The sequence below is a fragment of the Chrysemys picta genome, chromosome 2, assembly GCF_011386835.1.
Source record: "Chrysemys picta bellii isolate R12L10 chromosome 2, ASM1138683v2, whole genome shotgun sequence".
In the NCBI taxonomy this organism is placed as follows: Eukaryota; Metazoa; Chordata; order Testudines; family Emydidae; genus Chrysemys; species Chrysemys picta.
The window spans coordinates 164642060-164666412 of NC_088792.1; the positions used below are offsets into that span (position 1 = coordinate 164642060).

General features: G+C 42.7%; 1 protein-coding gene across 1 annotated transcript in view; it reads right to left on the minus strand.

Moving 5' to 3' along the window:
• The window catches only part of KAT6A (lysine acetyltransferase 6A), an 83695-nt gene extending 62350 nt beyond the window's left edge, over window positions 1–21345 (minus strand). The window contains 3 exon segments of the mRNA XM_065584788.1: window positions 18689–19458; window positions 19574–19622; window positions 21209–21345. Coding sequence (XP_065440860.1) covers window positions 18689–19291 — 603 coding nt within the window. The 5' untranslated portion in view covers window positions 19292–19458; window positions 19574–19622; window positions 21209–21345.
• Window positions 21346–24353: the final 3008 nt, after the last annotated feature.

Genomic DNA, 24353 nt, shown 5'->3' on the forward strand with positions numbered 1-24353 from the left:
CCAATTAAATTAATATGTAGCAGATTTAAGACAAACAAAAGGAAGTACTATTCACACAATGCACAATCTGTGGAACACGTTGCCAGGGGATGTTGTGAAAGCCAAAACTATAGCTGGGCTCAAAAAATATTTAGATAAGTTCATGGATGATCGATCCATCAGTAGTTATTAGCCAAGAAGGTCAGGGATACAACCATGCTCTGGGTGTCCCTAAGCCTATGACTGCTAGATGCTGGGACTGGATCACTTGATAACTGCCATGTTCTATTCATTCCCTTTGAAGCATCTGAAAAGTTCTCCTTTTCCAACAAATTTTGTTGTTGTAAATTTCCATGGATAAGTATATCTGACTAAGTGGCCTCTCCCCATTCAACATTTATGTATTAATGATAATACAGTATTCCAAAACTCCTGTGATGTATATTACATTAACACCATTCAGATGCTGTGCCTTATACCTCCTTACACAGTGTGATGACTAATATCTAACACAACATGGAAAATATTTCCTTGTCAAGGGCCCTATGCCCAATAGTATTTTCGTTCACAGAATCACATTTCCACCTCATAACTCTTGTTTTATCTAGGTATGAAAAATGTTACCTTAAAATTTCACATTAGGCATATTGCTTTTTTCGTAAGGCATCTGGGGAGGCAATATTTAAAATCAGCAAGGGCTTGTGGAAGTCCTACCTTTCTGTAATTTTAAAATCCTACATAGGAGAGAACTGTACTCATTCCTCTGCACCACCACCCACCCGGTGCTCCAGGGCTGGAAGACAGGGGCCATGCTGCCCAGCCAGCGTACTGGGGGTGGGATGTGCTCGAGCGGCCCAGGGCGGGGGAGGCCTGGTGGCTGCACGGGGAAGGGGGTACCCCTGGGCTTCAGTGGGAGGGGAGGGGCCTCGGGCAGAAGGGGCAAGCCGGACCAGGGGGCAAGCCTCCCCGAGCCTGGGGTTCACCCGCCACCCATGTCTAGAACCTAAATTTTTGTAGCCTTCATGGTTGAGACAAAAGACTAAAATCTGAATCTCTGACCTAAGGCAAAATTTCTTTTCTAAGGGCTCTACCCATACAGTGCATCTGGTGAAGACACTCTATCCCAATAGGAGAGTTCTCCTGTTGGCATAATAAAACCACCTCCATGAGAGGCAGCAGCTATGTCGGCAGGAGAGGCTCTCTCACTGACATAGCGCTGCCCACACCAGGGTGTTTATGTCGGTGTAACTTATGTCACTTGGGGGGGGGGGGGGTTATTCACACCCCTGCATGACATAAGTTCTGCTGACATAAGCTGAACTGTAGACATAGTCTAAGTATGCAAACAGTCTGTCTGAAGCAATCACTGACAGGTGAAATGTGCCAATTCATTTCAGTATAGTTTTTATGCTGAAACCTATTGACAGTTTAAAGGCCATCATTGCTATTTCACTGTTCAATCATTTTAGCAGAAACAAGCAGTTAATGTTTATCCACCATTGCTGAATGCAACAGTGGCATGGGGATAGTTGGTTTATGCCAAGGGTTTCAGGAGCAGATAGCTCAAGCCACCACTCAAGTTTCTAGTCCTCTATGCTCCTACTTCAGGACAAGGAAAGATGGATATGCATGTCCTCTCCAGTGTAAGAAGCTCAAGCACATTCTAAGTGCTAAAATCCCAAGCCACTTCTCAAAGTGTCCCCAACTAGCCCTTTATCAAGTAGCCAAAAGCTACATCTTTCGTCGGACAAATTCCTGTGTTTCCTGACTGCTTTCCCCTACCAGGAACGTTGCCAATACAAGTCCAGTGGCACATCATCAAGTGAATATTGGAGGCAACGGTGGAAACATTCATAAAAACATTATAAAAACTGATCTGAGATTAATTTAACATTAAAATAAACACATGGAATACTAAATTGATTGTAGTATTTGTTTTCATTTTTAAATAAAAACCGGTTTCTGAATTTACTTGAAGTTATCAAAATGTCATGATATCTAGTGCAGTTGACCATAAGAAATTGAGGGTGGTTACTGAAGAATTTAGAGTCAGCAGGCTACACTATCGCACTAAGCAAGCAGGAGCAAACAAGATAGGTACAATCTAATGAGCAAGGGTCCAATTAACTAAACAGGTGGGTGTGAGAGGCATGTTGCAGTGAGTGTACTTCATTACATTGTTTATCCCAGCATCCTCCTCCCAAGGAACTAACTTCCAAGATCACCTCCACAGAAGAGAACTCCCACTTTACATGTGCTTTTCTCATACTTTACCCATCTACAGAGATCACTTGTCAGTGATTGGTAACCCTGCCTTTATCTCTGCCAGGGAAGCCACTTTGTTTTAAAATATTTCAGAATACTGAAGTTTTGGGGTGAAATCCTGCCCCTACTGCAGTCAACGGGAGTTTTGCCATTGACCTCAATGAGGATTTCATCCATGGATGAAATATAGGTGAAACTTTCTGTCAGAGAGCAGAGACAACGGGAGTTTCCTGAGAAGCTGAAAAGGGCCAAACCTCATGTAGAGGACAAACTTTTCTCCTACAGTATCTTGCTATCCCCTCTATTACAACTGAATCTAAAACCACTCATTACCATTAAAATGTGCATATGCAACATGCTTCTGTTTATCTCCTACAAGAACTCTCAGACAGATGAAACATAGTGTAAGGTGACAACAGCCTGAAGCAACCCAGCATGTTATTAAAGATGAACTGCAAAACTAAAATAAAAATTGAATCCCAGATGTGTACTAAATACAACTAATCAGATTTTAAGGGGCATTCCACAACAACTAACCTAAAATATTAACTAAATTTTCATTTAGTTTTGCAGTTCACTTTTGAATGGTGTCAGACAGTCTCATTAACAGTTTCTGTTTCATATAAAAATATGCATGTCAGATTTCCAGCTACTCTATTCAAGTTCTTATACCATGCCTATCAAGGGGTATCTGCATGCTTTCCAGTGGTGCATGAAGTGACATGAAGCTTCTGTCACATGTGTTTTTCCTCTTTCCTTCTCTCTCTCTTCCTCGCATGTTTGGGACAGGGCAGGAGGAGAACTGGCAAAGCTTAAGAGTTGGTTGCACTAACTAGCTTGCAAATTGTTGGATTTTTTTGTCCGTAAATAAAAATTTTTTTCTGCAGCCTAAAGTGGAGGAACTAAGTGTATATCCCTCCACTGAAAACAAGTTCACTCAGGATAGTTGTGCTCAACCAGCAGCCACTGCCCTTTGTGGATAATCCAATTTGGCAACCATGCCATGCCATTTATTAAAGCAACCCACTGGTACAGCAGGCGAAAGCGTTATGGTACTTCCTTTGGGAATAAGCATTGGTCTATTTCATATAACTGATGCCTGCAGAGAGTTCGCATAGAACTCACTTATCCTAAGAGAATTTTAAGAAATCTCAGTACAATTAAAAACCTGAGTTATCTCTTACTTCATCTTCTGTGCTGTTCTTATCACTGATTCTTTCACTTTCTTGCGCAGTCTTGTAAGGGATTTTGTAAATGTAGCACTCTTTCAAAGAGAACAGAAAGAAAAATCTTTTCCTTCACAACTAGAAGACTTCCTGTTTTCATCAATTCTGAGACTCAAACAAGACACTAAAAGCAAACACTTTTACATGTCCAATCAGCTCCAATTTTTGTATTTAATATCCCACCCTATCAAACATTTTTATTATTAGGATAATTATAATAAGGCTGAATGGAGATGGGATCTTCGGGAGAGAATCCCTGTATCAGAGAAAGCAAAATTGTAAGAATGGAGAGATCTCACTGCTGGTCTGTTTGCTCAGCAAAGAAAATCCTGGCAAGTGAAGAATACAAGCACACAATAAGAGATCCGGGAAAACAAGATGAGAAGCAGCCAGCTTAGTGCTGTAGATTTTTGGCAGACATTCAACTCCTTCTGCTGTTTTTCTTGCAAGCACATCTATCTGTGTAATGTCATCAGATCCAGAGAGGGAGGGAGGCAGAGAGAGAGAGAGAGTGACAGTGTTTTATAGGCTGCCAACCTCTCAGCACACGCTGTTACTATACAAAGGATGTCTAGAAAATCAATGTGCTGTACAGATTCAGAGACTGCACCCCCTCTAAAAACATCTGCAGGAAGAGAACTGCCTATGGAAAGGAGAAAAGCCTTTAATTAAAAAGACTGTTTTCAGCCAGTGAGACAAGGTGGGCAAGGTAACATCTTTTATTGGAACAACTTCTGTTGATGAGAGAGACAAGCTTTTGAGCTTACACAGAGCTCTTCTCCTGAAGAAGGTGTTACCTCCCCCACTTTGTTTCTCTAATATCCTGGGACCAATACGGCTACAAAAACACTGCATTCTGCCAGTTGCTCAGTTTTGCAACTCGCATAATTCTTGGAGAAAAAAAAATATATCCTCTAACCCCACAGAAAGGTTTCAGAGTAGCAGCCGTGTTAGTCTGTATCCGCAAAAAGAAGAACAGGAGGACTTGTGGCACCTTAGAGACTAACAAATTTATTAGAGCATAAGCTTTCGTGGACTACAGCCGAAGAAGTGGGCTGTAGTCCACGAAAGCTTATGCTCTAATAAATTTGTTAGTCTCTAAGGTGCCACAAGTCCTCCTGTTCTTCTTTTAACCCCACAGAAAAACCTGGGTTACATCAGTGACTCATAAGATCAGTGCAAGTCATGGTCAACAACTTGAATGTGCTATGCTTCCTACGGCTATTTCAATGCTGTCAGATGCTCATCAGATATCAGCACCACCTCTACTGCATATACGTCCACATACACCAGAAGGTTTAGAACACAATGCTGCTTTGGAGAAGAAGGACCAACATAGTCATGTGGTTGGGAAATAGAAGTACTGAAATCACATTGTACAAACATACATTTAGGTGTTTACATTGCTCTTGTAAGAGAATGTATAATATACCACATAGTGACTATTAAGAGAACTGCAACAGCTATAGTATATTAAATTTACCAGATAGGACTAAGCCACAACCCATTTATTCTGGTTCAAAATACTCAAAGCTATTTCAAAAGGTACTTGCTGCTCAAATTGACCCAAAATCTGCCTCATGTGACAGCAACTGCAAGAAGAGGGGAAAGACTAGAACCAGAGAAGTAAATTCATGATTCCAGCTATTTAAATCTGAAATTTCACAGTGTTGCAATTGTAGGGGTCCTGACCCAAAAAGGAGTTGGGGGTTTCCACATGGTTATTTGGGGGGTGGGGGGGAGGAGGGATTGCAGTACTGCTATCCTTATTTCTGCGCTGCTGTTGGCGGTGGGGCTGCCTTCAGAGCTGGGCAGCTGGCAGGGAGTCGAGCTCTGAAAGCAGAGCCAATGCCAGCAGCAGTGCAGAAGTAAGGGTGGTAATACCATACCATGCCACCCTTACCTTCTGCACTGCTGCCTGCGGAGGTGAGCCCTCAGTCAGAAGCCGCCACTCTCTGGCCGGCCAGCTCTGAAGGCAGCAGCACAGAAGTAAGCGTGGCATGGTATGGTATTGCCACCCTTACTTCTGCGCTGCTGCTGGCAGGGTGCCGCCTTCAGAGCTGGGTGCCCAGCCAACAACCGCTGCTCTCCAGACACTCAACTCTGAAGGCAACGGAGAAGGCTGGCAATACCACTACCCCACTGCAACTCCCTTTTGGGTCAGGACCCCCAATTTGAGAAACGCTGGTCTCCCCCGTGAAATCTGTATAGTATAAGGTAAAAGCACACAAAAAGACCAGATTTCATGGGAGGAAACCAGATTTCACGGTCCGTGACATGTTTTTCATGGCCGTGAATTTGATAGGGCCCTAGTGATGACACAGCCTAGTCACCTGAGCACAGACCTAGGGTTCTAGGGTATTGGGCAGGCTTGCATTCAGGCGGCTAGCCCATGCCACAAAGTATACTAAAAGCAGCAGCACAGAAACTTGAGCAAAGCTAGCGCATATATGTCTACGTGGCCTGGGAAGCACTCTCCCAGCTGCAGCGCAGACATTCTTATGGAGGACAAATTATTACACTGCACTACAAAGAAGATAAAAGAAAATACAACATTTATTTTAATGGCATTATACAAATAGACAACACATCCTGAACTTGAATACAGTTTGGTCACCTCATCTCAAGAGCTACATCAGAAAAAGTAGAGGTCCAAAGAAGGACAACGAAAATAATTTAGAGGCAGGAAGCGAGGACAGGGATTACATGCAAGAAAAAGGAGAGATGATGATAGAAAAATAAAATAATGGTCACACAAGCTCTTTTAATTTATCCCTTCTCCTAATGGAAATGTAAGAGGCATCTGAAGCTAAAAGGATGAACAATACAAATACAAATATCTGCTCTTTTTATTTTTATGAAGAGGGGCTTACGTCACACTGGAGGGGACACCTGAAAGATTGCCATATTTGTGGGGCTGAGGTGACATGGGGAAGTTAATTGCTCAGATTTTAGCACGGTACATTGAGGCTGAACTCATGGCAGCTATGTCATCATATGAAAAGCCAACTGAAAAAATGGCAAAAAAGGTGCCGGGATGAAATTTCAAACATATAACAAAGAGAAACAAATTTTTATTTTGAAATTAAAAAATTATTAGATAGTCATCACAAAGGAACTTTATAGCATGAAAGATATTCAGATGCTATAATGATGGGGACAAAATAAATATCTAAATAAATAGAAAATCTTTTTTCATTTGCAATTCACCTTTGAAACACACCAATTCTAAACCCACAACATGAAGCAGGGTGCTTGGAGTGCTTGTTAATAATGGGCCTTTGTCTCATATGACTGGGACTCCTAAATTACCATCAGCACTATATAGCTCTGGATACATCTCTTGAACCATTCCAGAACCAATAAAACATCTGCTCAAATGCTGACAATCTTGTAGAGTAGTATGCCTAACAGAAGAGAAAATCCCAGGCTCATGCAAGCAGAACTTCTCCCAGGACCAGCAGGTCCTTGATTCAATTCTGAGAATCTGGCACTTTGTTTGCAGAGGTCAGATTCACCTGGGAGAATTTTCCATCTTCAAGATATCAGCCAATGAAGTATGGAGTTGCCCAATCTGCAGATCATATCTGGCCCTTTGATTCAGGACTCTAACAATACTAGTTACTGATAATGATATGAAGTTTCTCTCTACCCAAAGCAGCATTCTGCAAATATCCCCTGCCTTGCTCTTGTTGCAGGTACTTCCCCAATTTTTCAGGAAAGCTATTGTGTCATCTTTATGTGCGAGGAGTCTGAAAATTGTAGCTGGTCGTAACACTCCTTTTCAGATAGTGAGATTTTTCGCCAAGAGTCCATAGCCTTATACAAACAATAGTAGAGATATACACCAACCAAACCAGCAGAATTATGTTGGTTCCAAATCCCAATCCCTGATGAACACCAGTAAATAAATGTCTTTTTATCGTTTCTAACAATAACAAGTTTTTTTCTGGTCATTATACAAATAATTTCCACAAGCAAAGTGACTCTTTCTAGCTTTGGGTACTATTAGAGCTTCACACCATGATTAGTCATTCCTGTCACAGGTAAGAAACAACACCTTGATCAGAGTCTGAATCTGAACTGCCATTAACACAGGAGCATCCAATATGATACAGAGCCCTACACAAAAACACTGCCTGACATAAAGACAGAGTGGTTATAAAGGGATTAAAAAGACACTAGAATTCACTGCCTGGTGAAAAATTTGAACTCAAGAATTCTATTTCCAATTTACTCAGCCCTACCACACAGGTGAAACTATGTGATCCAGCGTCACAACTATAGTTAAGCTCTGTTTACTTAATTATGCAATGCTATGAACTAACTCTGCATATACCCCTTCTCTACCAAAAGCCACTACAAACAGCTTTCTAAGGCCTCCCTTCACAGCAAGATTTAACAGAGTCTCATGTCCTTGAGCCATAGTCCTCATGAATATGTCCAACACAGAAAAAAAGAAAAAAATCCCACAACAAACAAGTTCACAACCCCCAACACTGGGTGCTGTGCAAAAGACTTGAGACTTTTAAAACCAGACTAGACCAAACACTAGAAAGCAAGGGCAAAGAGTTAGAATGGGTGACCCTTCCTATGATTTGTAGCACCTCTGCAATTTTCAGCAATATCCATTTATAGATAAGTAAACAGAGTGGTGGATTAAATTGCCCAGGGTTCAGCAAGGGAACTAACAAGTCAGGAGAGTCCAAACTCCCAGTCCCATGTTTAAGTAACAATACTCTATGTACGTAGCAGTACGGTGAGATATGGAATTTGTTCTGTCCAATTAATTCTTAAAAATGTGCTGAACTGATAAGGGAGTATGGACAGTTAAGAAAGCATAGGTGATTCAGAAGAATTCCAACATGTGTAGTAATCTAACACTGCCTACACTACCTACAGTGAAACTTCTTAAGCAGTCTACAGGCTTTATTGTATTATGGAGGTAGGGGTCCCTAAATACTGCTGGATCTCTGGATAATGAACAGGCTTTAAACTAACACCATTCCTACAGTATCCCACCTGATATGGGAAGCAGTACTGCTCCACAGAATATGTGAACACCTTTCTGTAAGATCCCTTAGGACAGGGGTAGGCAACCTATGGCACGCGTGCCGAAGGTGGCACACGAGCTGATTTTCAGTGGCGCACACCCTGCCTGGATCCTGGCCGTCGGTCCGGGGGCTGTGCATTTTAATTTAATTTTAAATGAAGCTTCTTAAACATTTTAAAAACCTTATTTACTTTACATACAACAATAGTTTAGTTATATATTAAAGACTTCTAGAAAGAGACCTTCTAAAAATGTTAAAATGTATTACTGGCATGCGAAACCTTAAATTAGAGTGAATAAATGAAAACTCGGCACAGCACTTCTGAAAGGTTGCTGACCCCTGCCTTAGGAGATAAGGATTCTCACTGTAGTCCTCAGATTTGGAAAATAAAGGGACAAAGCGCTCTGCTAAATAAAACAGAATGGAGATTAACACTACTTATAACAGCTCTCCAGGTCAAATTTAGTTCATGATCCTTTGGAAATGCAAACAGCAATACACACCCACCTACCGTCTCTGCAGAGAGAGCAGAGGTCAAAGGAATCAGCAGTCTTCTGTCACACACAGGATTTGTATTGCCAGATTTTCTATTGCTAGCATATCAAGTATTTCTTTTTAATAGGAATTCAGAATTTTCTTTTGGTTAGTAGGCAATTATTTTATCCAAAGTTTAAACCATTCTTAACCAGCTATTTCAACCACAGCAGCGACATTCAGGGAGTGGAAAAACAAAAGCAGTGCACCAATTCAGCCAGGAAACTGGAGGAGAGTCAGTGACCTGCTGTCATTCTCACTGCTGTTTGTTCTCCTTACATAACAGAGCTTTAACACCAGAATCAAGCTCTTGTGTACTTAGCAACGTACTCCAGCATGCACCCTCCCAGTCTGTCCATATTTTAAAGCTCTCTGATAAATAAGGTTCCTTTATTAACTGCACTTCAGGGATGTGTCATTCCACATCCGCCAACAGTCTCCTGGACAGAAAGTACTAACACTAGGGTTCCAGCCAACATGCTGGACCAATTTCATTTAATTAAAGACCGGTATCCTGTATTCAACTCCTATTGAAATTGTGTCAGAATATTCTGTTTAGAACCCAGTTTTTCTAACGTGCACAGCTGAGACAACCGTATCACCACAACACTCCAATGTCTTTCCACAGGCTCACCAACTTTTGGATTTTTTTTTAGTACCAATATTCTAGAGTTAGCTACTTCCTTTGACAAAGTTCCATATAGACTATGCTACACTCATAGTGCATTGTCTCCTGTTACTATCAAGGAAACCCCAAAACGGAGTCCATTTCTGACACATTTGCTATTAGAAACTGCTTCACCTGTTCATTAAATCAAGCAAATCAAGTTCAGAGTAATTTTATGACACTTGGATTTCCAGAATTACACATAGTGCAGATGGAGGCCATCTGTTAGAAGCCATGACTTTCCTGTCAGAGGAGAACGGTCTCCCCTTTCCAAGGAACAAGCTGGAACAGAGCAAATCCTAATCCTGCTCCAGCTGGGAGCCAATGCCAGCACAACTAGACTCTGAGTCTAATTACATCACTCTAGCTGCTGCAGATCCTTTGTGCACAGACTCCAGCAGAAAACCAAGCCACAAACAACTTTACTTACTAGCAATGGACTTGTGCCTCAAGACCCAGAATAGGCATTTATTTTAAAAGGTTCTACAGTACAGCAAGGGCAACATTAGTTATCATGTTAATGAAGTCCCCTCTCCCCCCAAGACCATCCACCGTGCATATCTGTCTTTGACAAGTGAATTTTCTTCTTGGATAAATGAAGTTTAGCTTCAATTTTGACAACCATAGTACAGTGGCCTAGAGCTGCCTCTGTGCTGTTTGCGATGGGGCAGGAGAGCCCCACAAGAACAAGACCTTAAGGATGCTGTGTCCATTATATTCTCCAATCAAGTGACAATCCTATAGTGCAATAAATAAAGACATTTTGCACAGCCATATCAGCTATGTTCCTTATGGCAAACAGATAACTACAGCACTAAAGTAAACACTTCTCCCATGACACTACTGGGTGATAGAAACTATCCTACTCTTCAGTGCCAGAATTGCTTCTGCATAGTTCTGTGATTATAGGGAGATCTCCTGCAGGACAGTGTTTAAATATTTGCAGAATAACACAGCCCTCTCTACTTTTAACTGACATAATAAAAATTCCAAGGAAAGTAGAAATGAGAATCAATTAACACAAGGGGTACAGATCCTTCCAGATTATTTTAAAAAGACTGTCCCACTCTCATTCATGATGGAAATGCCAAGCTTTCTCACTAATAGGTTGATAAATTCAAAGTAATACATATTGGGAAACAATCCCAATTACATATACAACATTATGGGGTCTAAATTAACTGTTACGACTTAAAAAAGAGATGTTGGAGTCATTGTGAATAAGTCTCTGCAAACATCTGCTCAATGTGCAGTGGCAGTCAAAAAAGGTAACATGATGTTAGGAACCATTAGGAAAGGGGTAGATAATAAGACAGTAAATATAATGCCACTATATAAATCCGTGGTACGCCCACACTTTGAATACTGTGTGGGTTCTCGTCACCCCATCTCAAAAACATATATTAGAAATGGAAGAGGTACAGAGAAGGGCAACAAAAATTATTAAGGGTATGGAACAGCTTCCATACGACTGGGACTGTTCAGCTTGGAAAACACACAATTAAGGTGGGATATGATAGAGGTCTATAAAATCATGAATGGTGTGGAGAAAGTGAATAAGGAAGTGCTATCTACCCCTTTACATAACACAAGAACCAGAAGTTGCCCAATGCAAACAACATGCAGCAGGTTTAAGACAAACAAAAGGAAGTACCTCTTTACACAACGCACAGTCAACCTGTGGAACACATTGCCAGGGGATGTTGTGAAGGCCAGAACTATAACTGGACTCAAAAAAGATTTAGATAAATTCATGGAGGATAGGTCCATCAATGGCTATTAGTCAAGATGGTCAGGGATGTAACTGTATGCTCTGGGTGCCCCAAGCCTATGACTGCCAGATGCTGGGACTGGAAGGCCAGGTCTACACTAACCCCCTAATTCGAACTAAGGTACTTCGAACTTCAGCTACGTTATTCACGTAGCTGAAGTTGCGTACCTTAGTTCGAACTTATCTTGGTCCACACGCGGCAGGCAGGCTCCCCCATCGACTCCGCGGTACTCCTCTCGTCTAGCTGGAGTACCGCAGTCGACGGCGAGCACTTCCGGGTTCGACTTATCGCGTCCAGACAAGACGCGATCAGTTGAACCCAGAAGTTCGATCGCTCGCCGCCGAACTACCGGGTAAGTGTAGACCTACCTGAAGATAGGGGATGAATCACTTGATAATTGTCCTGTTCTGTTCCCTTTGAAGCATCTGGCATTGGCCACTGTTGGAAGACAGGATACTATGCTAGATGGACCATTGGTCTGACCCAGTATGGCCATTCTTACATTCTAACTGCTCATAAGAACATAAGGACAGCCATACTGGGTCAGACCTTTCTAACTATAAGACAAAACTTTCTAACTATAAGACAATTGGACAATACTGTCAAGAACAGTCTAGGTTTTCTTGGTCCTACAATAGCACAGGAGGCTGGACTTGATGATTTCTCAAGGTCCCTTCTACCCCTACATTTCTATGATTCTGTGATTTCATAGTACAGTTTAATTCCTGAACACAGGCCATCAGGACAGGGGACACACTCCCTCCACTAAGCAATATCATTCATCAGGACAAGTTAAAAGTTAACCTTGAAAACATTATTCAGTCAAGTCGAATAGTAATGCTGGTTGAAAATAAGGCAGCCTCCGATTTCTTTATGACTTTTGAAGAATCCTTAATTTTGGGAATCAGGACTTCGGGGTTCTATAGGAACTTTGCCACTAATGTGCAGTGTAACCCTGGGCATCAGTTCACCTGTCTATAAAATAGGGATAACACCTACTGGATCATAAAGAGACTTACAGTAACAGTCCACAGCACCACCTACAATTGTATTGCAACCTTTTGCACCATTAGGGTAGAATATCGTATCTTATTAATGAAAAAAAACTACATTAATAGAATCTTAAAGTTACAGTTAAAATCAGGGTCATACAGCAAAAATAACTGACATGTTGCATATGAGATGAGTACATTTGATTCCTGTTGCTTGTTAAACATTTCTGTTATGTTTAGTAAATACAATAAAATATGCAACATCTGCTATGTGGCCAACTCATAGTTGCTGTAATAAGATTATCTTCTGCATTTGACTTTTTTTAAACTATGCATCCTTAACACTGCATTAATAAAGTAATGCAATACACAATATACTGTTCTCCCCTCACCCTTATTAGCTTCTGACTGCAGTCTTGTGCAGACCAGGTACTGTGTTTGAGCTATAGTTCAATTATTCCCTCTAGCTCAGTGGTTTTCAACCTGTGGCCCATGGACCCTGGTAGTCCGCAAACTGTGTCTAAGATTTCCAAAAGGGTCCGCATCTCCATTTGAAATTTTTTAGGGGTCTGCAAATGAAAAAGGGTTGAAAACCACTGCACTAGTTCAACCTCCATCCTTACTCCCAAATCCCGCAATCACACACTAGGCAACTTACAGATCATGCCAAAGGCCTGGTCCACACTAAGCCCCCAGTTCGAACTAAGATACGCAACTTCAGCTACGTGAATAACGTAGCTGAAGTCGAAGTATCTTAGTTCGAACTTAAAGGTACTTACCGCGGGTCCACACGCAGCAGGCAGGCTCCCCCGTCGACTCCACCTACTCCTCTTGCAGGGCAGGATTACCGGCGTCGACGGCGAGCACTTCCGGGATCGATTTATCGTGTCTAGACAAGACGCGATAAATCAATCCCAGAAGATCGATTTCTGGCCACCGAACCAGTGGGTAAGTATAGACGTACCCAAACAGCCCTCACAGAGGCCTAGGCTTCACTTTCTGTTAGGCTCAATCATGATAGTATATGTCTGCTATGTGTTTTGAGATCTTGGAACTATGGATGTAGCGTTTTGCTCCCACTGTTGCTAGGACAGAGTAGTGTCTATCAGCTATGACTAGATAGCTAGTGTGCTGTGAAGGATGCTTATCACACAGATCAGAACAATCTTACTGATACCTTGTGCTTCCCCCCATATTTGTTGTAACCAACTGTTCTATGCTTAAATTGTAAGCTTTTTGGAGAAGGGACCTTATTTATGTGTTTTTACAGTGCCTAGCACAGTGAGTTTTGGGCCTGCAGGAGCTACCACACTATAAATAATTAATAATAAGCAGGTCTCCTGTGACAAAATTATCAGTTGATGAAGGGCCTTTAAACCAAAAACCTGTAGTCAGATGTGCAGATTTAACAGGTTGTTAGAATACAATGCAGTATCTTGGCAAGAAAAATTAGAAATCCCTGCTTTTTGATGCAAAGTTGCTTATTTTCAGATTTTCAATACCCAGGGAAGACTTTCTTTTGAAATACTGCAATTCCCTCTTCAAACATCCAAAAGCTAGTGCATCTCTAGGAAATTTCCCAGAATTAAACACGGTACATAACACATACTTCATATATGCAAACTTACTTAGATATGAATTACTGTTTATGTTTCACAATTCAATCAAACAAACCACAGAGCTCAAACACAAGTAATCTTATGAGAAATTAACCTTTATTGCTAGACAACTGCAAACTTTTGTACCTGAAGTTAAGCAAAGGGGAGGGATAGCTCAGTGGTTTGAGCATTGGCCTGCTAAACCCAGGGTTGTAAACTCAATCCTTGAGGGAGCCATTTAGGGATTGGGGCAAAAATCTGTCTGGGATTGGTCCTGCTTTGAGCAGGGGGTTGGACTAGATGACCTCTTGAGGTCCCTTCCAACCCTGATATTCTATGATTCTAAATAAAAGTATTACTGCACAGATATGAGGTAAAGAAATAGCAGGTAGGACAGAAACTCATAATGTAATAACTAAAAACAATCTTAAAACTGCCATTTCAACCAAGCCCCAGTTATCCCAGAATATTTCAGCCTGTTGCTCTCCAAATTCCTTTCTCTGCACTTTACCGTACAAGCCTACCCCAACAGAAAATAGGGCCAATAGAAGCTACAGATTAAAGCATAGAGAAGTGAACAATAACAAAAAAGACAATTCTTTCCATCTACCAGAGAACAGAAATGAGGGCAAGCACAGAACTTTAGAACTTAAAGGTGTCTATCATTAACTATCATCATATACAGATAACCAAACCTCAATGCTGAATTCTGCACCGAAAACCCATTTCAAAATCTAGATAATGTTTCTGGGAGACTTCAGACTTAGCAGTTAGAAGGGTGTTTCTATTGCATTAATCTCTGAAGCCAAAGTTTGTGTTTTGGATTTTTCCTTGCATTGAATGCTGTCATGTGGTATTAAAAGTACACACTGCTAAAATTTGGCATAAAAATTATATTTTATAAAAAGAGGTTTTCGTTACATGTCAATAGAAACATTTTTAAATAAACATTCCCCCGGAGTGTTTGCCACCCAAACATAACTGTGCACTTAACATGAAAACCGGAAGGTGAAATTGACTAGAAACTATAGACAATTGATACTTGGTTTTCAGTTTCATTGTTCAAGCTAAGAGAAATGCATATACTAAATTGCATAAGATGTAAATTAGATTTGTCAAGTGTTCTGTTTCTAACTTAAAGCATTATCAATAGTATAGCAAAGACGTTAACTGAAAAATTCCGGGTAAAATTTTCTAAATCAAGTGCCTACACTTGGCTCCTAAATCCACATTTAAGCAACTAAATAAGTATGGCACATTCATCAAAGATGCTGAGTACCTGCAGCGTTTACTGACTTCAGAGGAAGCTCTTATTGCTCAGCATCTCTGGAAGTCAGGCCAGCGTTATTTAGACGACTAAACATTACTTTAGGATCCTAAATTTGAACCATATGATTCTTTAAACTGGCAACACCCCTTTAACAGTTATTTAAATACAATGAACGGTTAAGAGAAAGTGATAGTGGGGAAACCCAAATGATCTCTTTTATTCATAGTTTTTCTAGACTGACTGAGGCTCATCTGTTGCAAATAAATGTTAGAATTATACAATTATCACTCTTCTAAAAACATAGGTGGGATGAACAGCTCAGGGGATTCATTATAGTATATTGAGCCTTTCACATCTGGATTGCTAGTTCAAATCCAGCCCAGAACAGCAGTGGGTGAAAGTTATCACCAACTAATGGCTATTCCACACATGGTCTACAAAGGAAATAAACTGTGTCTCAGGTCATTTCCTACTAGACAGCTCTTCATACTCAAAGGGTATGATTACATTGAAATTAAACACCCACGGCTGGCCCATGTCAGTTGACTCAGGCTCGGGCTATGGAGCCATTTAATTGCAGCGTAGATATTCGGGCTTGGGTTGGAACCCGGGCCCTGAGACCATGCTCCCTCGCAGGACCCCTGAGCTCGGGCTCCAGCCTGAGCCCAAACATCTACACACAAATAAATGGCCCCAGAGTCCAAGTCCAAGTCAGCTGACACGGGTCAGCCGTGGGTTTTTAATTGCAGCATCGACATAGTCTCAGTTATGGTCTTTGGGTAATTAACTACCTTGTTGATAGTTTCAGCAGCAAATCCATGCCCTGAATTGGGTATGGAGACTGAGCTCTCTTCTCAACCTGAGTGGTCTCACTAGGTCAAAGTTAAAGACTATGAGGTGAACGCTGCACTACCATTACTCGTACTGTATTTGTTCTGTGGATAAAGGAACTAAAGTCTCCAGTGCTGACAATAAACATCAGATTAATTAAAACAAAAGGGCAACAGAAACAAAGAGTATCTTTCTCAACCTTTAACATTCAAATAAGTTTATTTAAGGTTTGCCATGCTGGCATCTATTGTAACTGTTACTATATCAGACAAAAAGTTGGATGCCCTGCCTTTGTCACATCACAAGTACATCCCTCCCAGTTACCCAAATGCCTGTGGCTTTAACTATGTCATGACTTGCAGACCAATTAGAACTGGCAGAACTTTGAAGGCATGCTAACAAGACAACACACCTTGACAGTCAGTAATGACCCTAGTGAAGCTAGTTAGAAACTCAGCATGGGTTATGCAGTGTACGCCAAGAGTATTTGAAGAGAAACATCGTGGAGTTCAAGAAGGAACATGGTTAAAGTCAGCAGGATTAGTCATTATAGTTTTCTTCAGTACATGGCCAGATGAACTTTCTGTCATAGCTCCAATGCAAAGGTTACAGAAGAAATCCCAGATCTGAGCAGTTACAAGGAAGTGCATGTTTGTAATTCTAGCGGGGGTTGGGCATTTTTAAACATCTTTATTGAAATTTTCATTAACGTTTTACTGGGGGATATACTTGGGGGACAAAAAAAAAATAAGAAATAAGACACAGGATTTGTGGTATTCCATATTTTCCTTCACTGCATTTAGATAACCTCATTTTAAGACACTACCATGGAATAATTCCACTGAAGAATCATACTGATGCCACAGTATTAATACGCAACCAGCTTCAGAGCCCAGACATTCTCTCTCAGACAGTTGACACTAAGATGTGCTACAGTTTCCCCACTGTTACTACTATCGGTTCAGCTGCTACTGGTTTTACTGCTTGTGTACACACAGTTTCCATACTGCTGAAACTATTTTGGTTTAGTAACCGATATTGTTAAAGTAGTACAAAAAAATGTAGACCAGTCTTTACTAGTAGTAAGATCATTAGCTTAGACTAGACTAGCCAGAGCTCCAGGAAACCACAGGGATTAAGTATACTGTTCTCTAATTCTACTCAGTGCAGGTCTATGTCCTACAGTGCTGAAAGTAACAGTGCTCTGTTTACAATAGTGCTCTCACCTGTACAGTCATTGATGGATTTTTACTAGTGGTAGCAGTAGTTGGAAATTTTAGAAAAGAAACTTCCTAATGCCATCAAGGCCTCAAAGCTTGTAAAGACCATAAGAAAGAACCCTGCCTGGAGTGTGAAGCTGATTAGAGAGGCACTGAGCTCTCATCAGTAACAAAAGGATGTCAGCAACAAGACCCCCTCTCCCCCACATCAGAGTTGAAAATAAATTTAGCCAGTAGCGTGGATGGGACAAAGTCACTTTCAGCACTGTTGCAGAAGGCATTAGAGACTTGCAGTGCAAAGGGACCCTTTGTTGGCAACTTTTGTCTTTACTTGAAAACAAACTCATTGACATAACATCCCCAGTGGTAAAACAGGGGCAAGAACGAACTGAACTGGGTGTCAATTTCACTCTGCCAACTCGAACTTGAAGTTGGAGAGGTCAAAAATCTTATACAGGGAGAGGGATAGAAAGAAACAGGCCAAAAATATGCACAGAATAGGAGACACTAAAACACAGAAAATAAGTGTTTCGTTTTACAATGAGTCTATACCTGAGTTTCTTTATGATACAATATAAATAACTTGGTTTCATTAAGATACATTAAAAGTGTTCACTCCACTATTACCTTCCATGTAGTCCATCCCTTCCCCCATTTGCTCTATCCATCTGTTGACTTTTCAGAAGCTAAAACTTAATTATTTGAGGCAAGAACTGTCATTCATTATGTGCATGCGTTGAAAGCACTTAGCACAATAGGGCTCAGATAGCTGATTAGGACTTCTAGATGCTATCAGAATACACATAAAAAATAAAATAATAGGTCCGAAATAGTGAATTGGGCTGGTAGCTAACTGAAAAAAATAAAACCTTGAATTTTTTTTTCTTTTTTAATAATCCACCCAATTTGAATGCATGTGAGGATAATTCCCTGCTTTTCCTGTTGATATAAATGGAGTTAAACATATCAGACAAACACAACCTTATATTCTGGAGAGTCTCCAACCAACCCTTTGATTCAACACCATGAATGTTGGGAAGGGAAGTTTGTCATTTGCAGTTTCCAAGCAGCAGGCACAAATTACCAACCATGAGGTTTTCTCTGCTCATGCTCAGAAACTGGGAAGAAACAGAACTATTCATTTGCTGCAGACTTCTCAAAGCCTCCTGCCCATTTTCAACTTACCAGTTACATATTAAAGAGAGTGACCTCAAATTTTGAGCCTGTATCACCATGTATCATCAGCTCCAAGGAAATGTTGGTGTATACTTGGCTCTTACCTTATCCTTTTCATGAGGAAGGAGCGACACTGGAGGCAGACAGGAAAGAGACTCACAACTCTCTTTCCCATCAGCATTGATGGCTGCTTTAGTGTTGAGTTGGTACAAAGGTCCATCTTTAAGGAGTCTGCCATGGCCAACAGCACGCTTGACAGCCAGTCGCAATTGCTGGTGAAAGATGGAAGTGCCACTACCTCCAAACAATGCAGACACATCCTTCTGACCTTTCAAAAAGCGTTCAATATTTTTCAAGGATGAACCACTGGACTCTGCCAAGCCCTCAATTGCCCGTTTGATCAGTTTATTCCAGTCCACGTTTGGTTTACCATCCAACTTTCCATGGTTTCGAGGTTTAGGAAGTGCTATTCTCCCAGGATTATCAGGATCCTTGTAGGAATTGAGACCTTTGTTGGAGACTTTTAATATAGTTCCATCTTTAACACTCAATTCTAGTTGTTCCAGAACAGTTTTACGGTCCAAACCATGGGATGAAGACACTGCATTGCATATCCTCTCCTCTGAAGGGCGTTGTTTTTGCTTCTTCACCTTTTTGATTGCCTCCAAAATCCACTCCGTATACAGCGGGTTAGCGAGTTTTACCATGGTGAAGAATTCTGTATATCCATAGAGTCGTTATCCTTTATCCCGATGCTGAATAAGCTTCACACCATGGGAAAACAGATTTTTGGAGGATGGGAACCAGTTAACCATAGCATACACGTTTTTGGAGCTGAATTACTCTCTGTTTCTCAAACATTAATATTTTTAAACTGAAAGTAGAAAAATGATATATTCTGTTAGGAATTTCTTCATGCTTTCAATAAATCCATCAACAGCTCCAGAGAAAGGTTTTCACAAAGTTGTAAAGAACTCAGCACATCTCACCTCAACTTTGGATTTCCAATCTCACATCAGGAAAACTGGAACATTAAATCTGAAAGAAAATGAGAAAATAGTCACGCCCACAAAGAAAGTCACAAGTGTCCCATTCTAGTTTGTATAGTCACAAATATACAAGAATATTGTAAATTCTTCTAATCTATCACTGAAGTTTTGAAGCACATTTTGTAACAATGCTGAAGTAACACTTATGCTATGTCTTCACTTAAAAACAAAGTTTGGATTTTACATCGAGACAGCTAACAATGTAAAATCCTATTGGAGACAAAGCACTGTAGTTTCTGCCTGGATGTAGCTAGTCAACGTAACTCCCAGGTGGGAGATATAGGGTTGACCTCAGTTAGCTACATCAAGGTAAAAACTACCTGGTGCCTTATCTCCATTACAATTTTACATCATGACAGCTATCCTGATGCAATACACACACCTAATTTGGCAGTGAAGACATAGCCTTAGCCTGAAACTTCAATACAAAGTAATTAAAGGATTCCGAATGCCACAGGCAGATGATACGTTTTGCCTCCTGCATTTACATTCAAGGAGTTGTAGACAGTTTATTGAAATCTTCACCATTTTTACAGATTTTGTAAGTTCCAAGTTAGTTAACCTAGTACCTCTAGCTCTTCCATCCGGTATCCTGCTTTCTAGTAACTGTTAGAGAATCTGCCAATAACAAAGGATTTTAAAACATGAAAATTAGATCATCTACACTGTCCCCCGCATATAGGTTTAAGTTTAATAATTAGGTAGAAGTTTAGAACCTCTGCTTAAAACAAAATCTACACAGAAAGAAAACAGTATTTAAACAGGGGTTGTATTACCACTATAACAGACGTAAGGATAGGTATGACCGCACATACATCTGTCTGCACCTTTCTATTTAAACTGTAACTGACAGGGGATGCCTCTGAGGCACCCCATACCTGGACCCCAGGGAAGGGGACCCTGCGATCTCCCATCAGGGCATTTCACTGTCCTAGAACATTCTTAATAGCGAGGCCAGGCTGAGGCTGGTGTCATCCTGGGGTGATGGCCCCTCACTCATTCTCCAGCTGCATGACAAGTACCCCTGCACCTGTCACAGCCGGTCCCCACCCGTGCTATAGGAAAGCCCACAGCACAGAAGAGCTCGCGGGACGGCGCCCCGGCCGGACCCCCTGGACCCTGCTCGGGCGCACGGACTCCGCTCCCGGGGAATCAGGGCACCGGCCCCAGCGGCAGAGGGCACCCCAGTGGGCACCGCGCTGCCTCTCCCTGGGAATAGGCAGCCCAGCCCGGACCGGTGTTCCCGCATCGCCGGGCCCGCCTGAGCCGCGCTACCAGGAGCCGCAGTCGGAGGCCGACTCAGCCCGAGCGCCGCGGCCCGCGCCGCCGGCCTCATCCGCGGCCTCCCGTGGGCGCCGCCTCCTCGGTTGCTGGGCTCGAGCGCGCTGCAGGGGAGCGGGGCGGCCGGGCCCGGGCTTGGCGCAGAGCGGCGGCGGGGCCGGAACAGGCCGCGGGGCCTGGAGCACCCGACGGGCCTCCCGCTCCCTGGGGCGGCAGGGCCCGGCCAGCCGCCTGCCCTCGGCCCCCTCGGCGCCGGGCACCGGAGCCAAGAGCGGCCGAGACGACGCCACTTACCGGGGCCTGCGAGAGACGCAAACCGCGAGCCGGAGGCCGGACGGCGGCGAAGCCCCAAACTGACACGGCGGCCATCTTGGGTCCGGAGCGCTGCGGCGGGGGGAGGGGGCGATGGAGGGGAATAGCCTGCGGCGGGAGGGGGATTCGCCGAGAGAATAGCCCGGCTACGAGGGGTCGGGGAGCCGTCAGGGTGCCGTGCCGAGAGCAGCGCGCCTGAGGGGACCGAGAGGGCCGCCAGAGGAGGGAAGGAGTTGGGGGAGGGGTTGTGAGGGGCTGGGGAGTGGTCTGGGGGGATAGAGGGATTTGGGGAGGGGCACGGGGCTTTGGGGAGAAGGGTCTAGGGGAGGATAGAGGGGGATGGGGGGTGTTTGGAGGGACTTTGGGGAGGGGGTTATTTATGGGCGATAGAAGGGTTGGGGAGAGGATGAACAAGCAGGAGGAGTTATAGGGGTGGATGGGGTTTGGGGAAGGGTTGGCAGGAATGGGGCAGGGGATAATTGGAGAGAGGGATGGGGGGGTTAGAGGAAGAGGGGATGAGGAATAATGTGTGATCAGATAATTAACAGGACTAGAGGAACCCCGCAATGATCTAGGCCCAGTACTAGGCAGGGATGGTAAAATGGACAAGTGTTCAATAAATATTTCTGTCCTGTATTTGTAAAGAAGCGGCATGGCATATTCATGTCTTACAATATTAAAGAAATACTTTCTATTTCAAAAAGAAGAACAGGAGTACTTGTGGCACCTTAGAGACTAACAAATTTATTAGAGCATAAGCTTTCGTGGACTACAGCCCACTTCTTCGGATGCATATAGAATGGAACATATAATGAGGAGATATATATACACACATACAGAGAGCATGTGTGTATATATATCTCCTCATTATATGTTCCATTCTATATGCATCCGAAGAAGTGGGCTGTAGTCCACGAAAGCTTATGCTCTAATAAATTTGTTAGTCTCTAAGGTGCCACAAGTACTCCTGTTCTTCTTTTTGCGGATACAGACTAACACGGCTGTTACTCTGAAACCTTTCTATTTCAACAGTAACTGTGGAGGATGATAAACAGCATCCGATAAACTTAGAGCTCAACTACACTTGAAACGCTACAGTGGCACAGCTGCAGCGCTTCAGTGTAGACACTCACTTCTGCAACAGGAGAGGTTCTCCCATCACTATAGTTAATCCACTTCCCCCAGGAGATGGTTGCCAGGTCAACGGAAGAATCTTTCAATTGACTTAGCACTGGTCTACTCCGGCGGTTAGGTCTGCTTAACTGCAACACTCAGGGGTGTGGATTTTTCACACCCCTGGGCGACGTAGCTGGGTTGACTTAACTTTGTGTAGACCTGACCTTAAACTTTTTAAATATGTAGGAGTGGGGCCATGTTTACACTACAAACTTTGATCCACATGAAGTGATGTTGGCATAAAACTGCCACAGTTAGTATAGCACTTGTACTCACTTGGCTTCTTGTGTCAGTGCTTCACATACTCACCAGGAGTGCTTGTGTCAATGCACAGTGCAGTACACCATGGGTAGGTATCCCAGTGTGCAACCTGACACCATCCAGCACACTGTCTTTTGGAAAGTTTTGGCAATGCATTGTGGGGCAGAAAGGGGTTGTGCAGGGGTGACTGGGAGCATGGGGTTAACCTCCCAGCATGCAACTGTCTCCGTCCCATAATGTCACTTATATCCCATACTTTTCAGACCTTTTTTAAAAATCCCACAAACCCACGTAGCCATCCTCACTGTCAGTCATCTCTGACAGTTGCATGGAGCTCTCCACTATTGTCATAAGCATTACAAGCATAGGACACGCATTCCTCCAGTATTGGCAGAGCTGTAAGAAGAACTGAATGAGCAAGGAACATGATGAGTTATTGGAGGACAAATTGCTGAGGGACATAGAAAGAAACAATTCAAGGTTGTTGATGGCATTCACAGAGCAGCTGCTGATGGTGGAGCACTGCATGGGATTGCATCATAATACAGGCTTGGGATGAGGAGCATTGGCTGTAGAACTTTCAAATGTACAAGGTCCCATTTCTGGATGTGTGTGCCGAGCGCGCCCCAGACCTCCAGTGCAGGGACACCAAAATGAGAGTTGCACTGGCAGTAGAGAAGCTAGTGGCAATTGCACTGTGGAAACTCGCAGAGCCGGATTGCTACCAATCATTGGGAAGTCATTTTGGAGATGGAAAATCCACTGTGGAGTCTGTTGTCATGCAAGTGTGCAGGGCCATTAATCATCTCCTGCTATGCAGGACTGTGACACTCAGCACTGTGCAGGACATAGTGGATGGATTTTCAGCAGTGGGGTTCCCAAACTGCGGTGGAGCAACACATCCCTATTTTGGTGCCAGACCACCTTGCCACAGAGTATATCAATAGAAACGGCTACTTTTTTATGGTTATGCAAGCATTGGTGGATTGCTGGGGATGCTTCACTGACATCAGTTTTGGCTGGTCAGGGAAGGTCAATGATGCTTGCATCTTTAAGAACACAGGACTGTTCAGAAAGCTACAGAGACTTTCTTGCCCAACTGGCAAATTAGCTATGGTGATGTTGAATTGCTAGCAGTGATCCTGGCGGACCCAGCCTACCCCTTGCTCATGAAGCTGTAAACCAACCACCTCAATAGCACCAAGGAAAGAGTCAACTACCAGCTCAGGAGGTGCAGAATGACAGTTGAATGTGCTTTTGGTGGATTGGAGGGACACTGATGTTGTTTACTGACAAGAATGGATCTCAGTTAAAAAAAAAATCCCAATGGTTATAGCTTCCTGCTGTGTCCTGCATATTTGTGAAGCAAAGGGGAAAAAGTTGCCACCAGGGTGGATGGTTGAGGTAGAGCGGCTCACTGCTGAGTTTGAACAGCCAGACACAAGGGCTATTAGAAAAGCTCAACTCAGATCTATACGGCTCAGCGAGGCTTTGAAAGAGCTCTTTAATGGTAAGCCATAGTAATGTATTGTGTTGTACTGTGCTCTACCTGGCCCTGCTGTTTTAGGGCCTGTTAGAAATTATGTGGTGTACGCTTATGAATATAGTGCTGTTAATTCACCTATGCATTTTTCGATGCTTGCTGTACATTTAGGATTTTTACACTGTTACTGGTCATATGAGTTGTGTC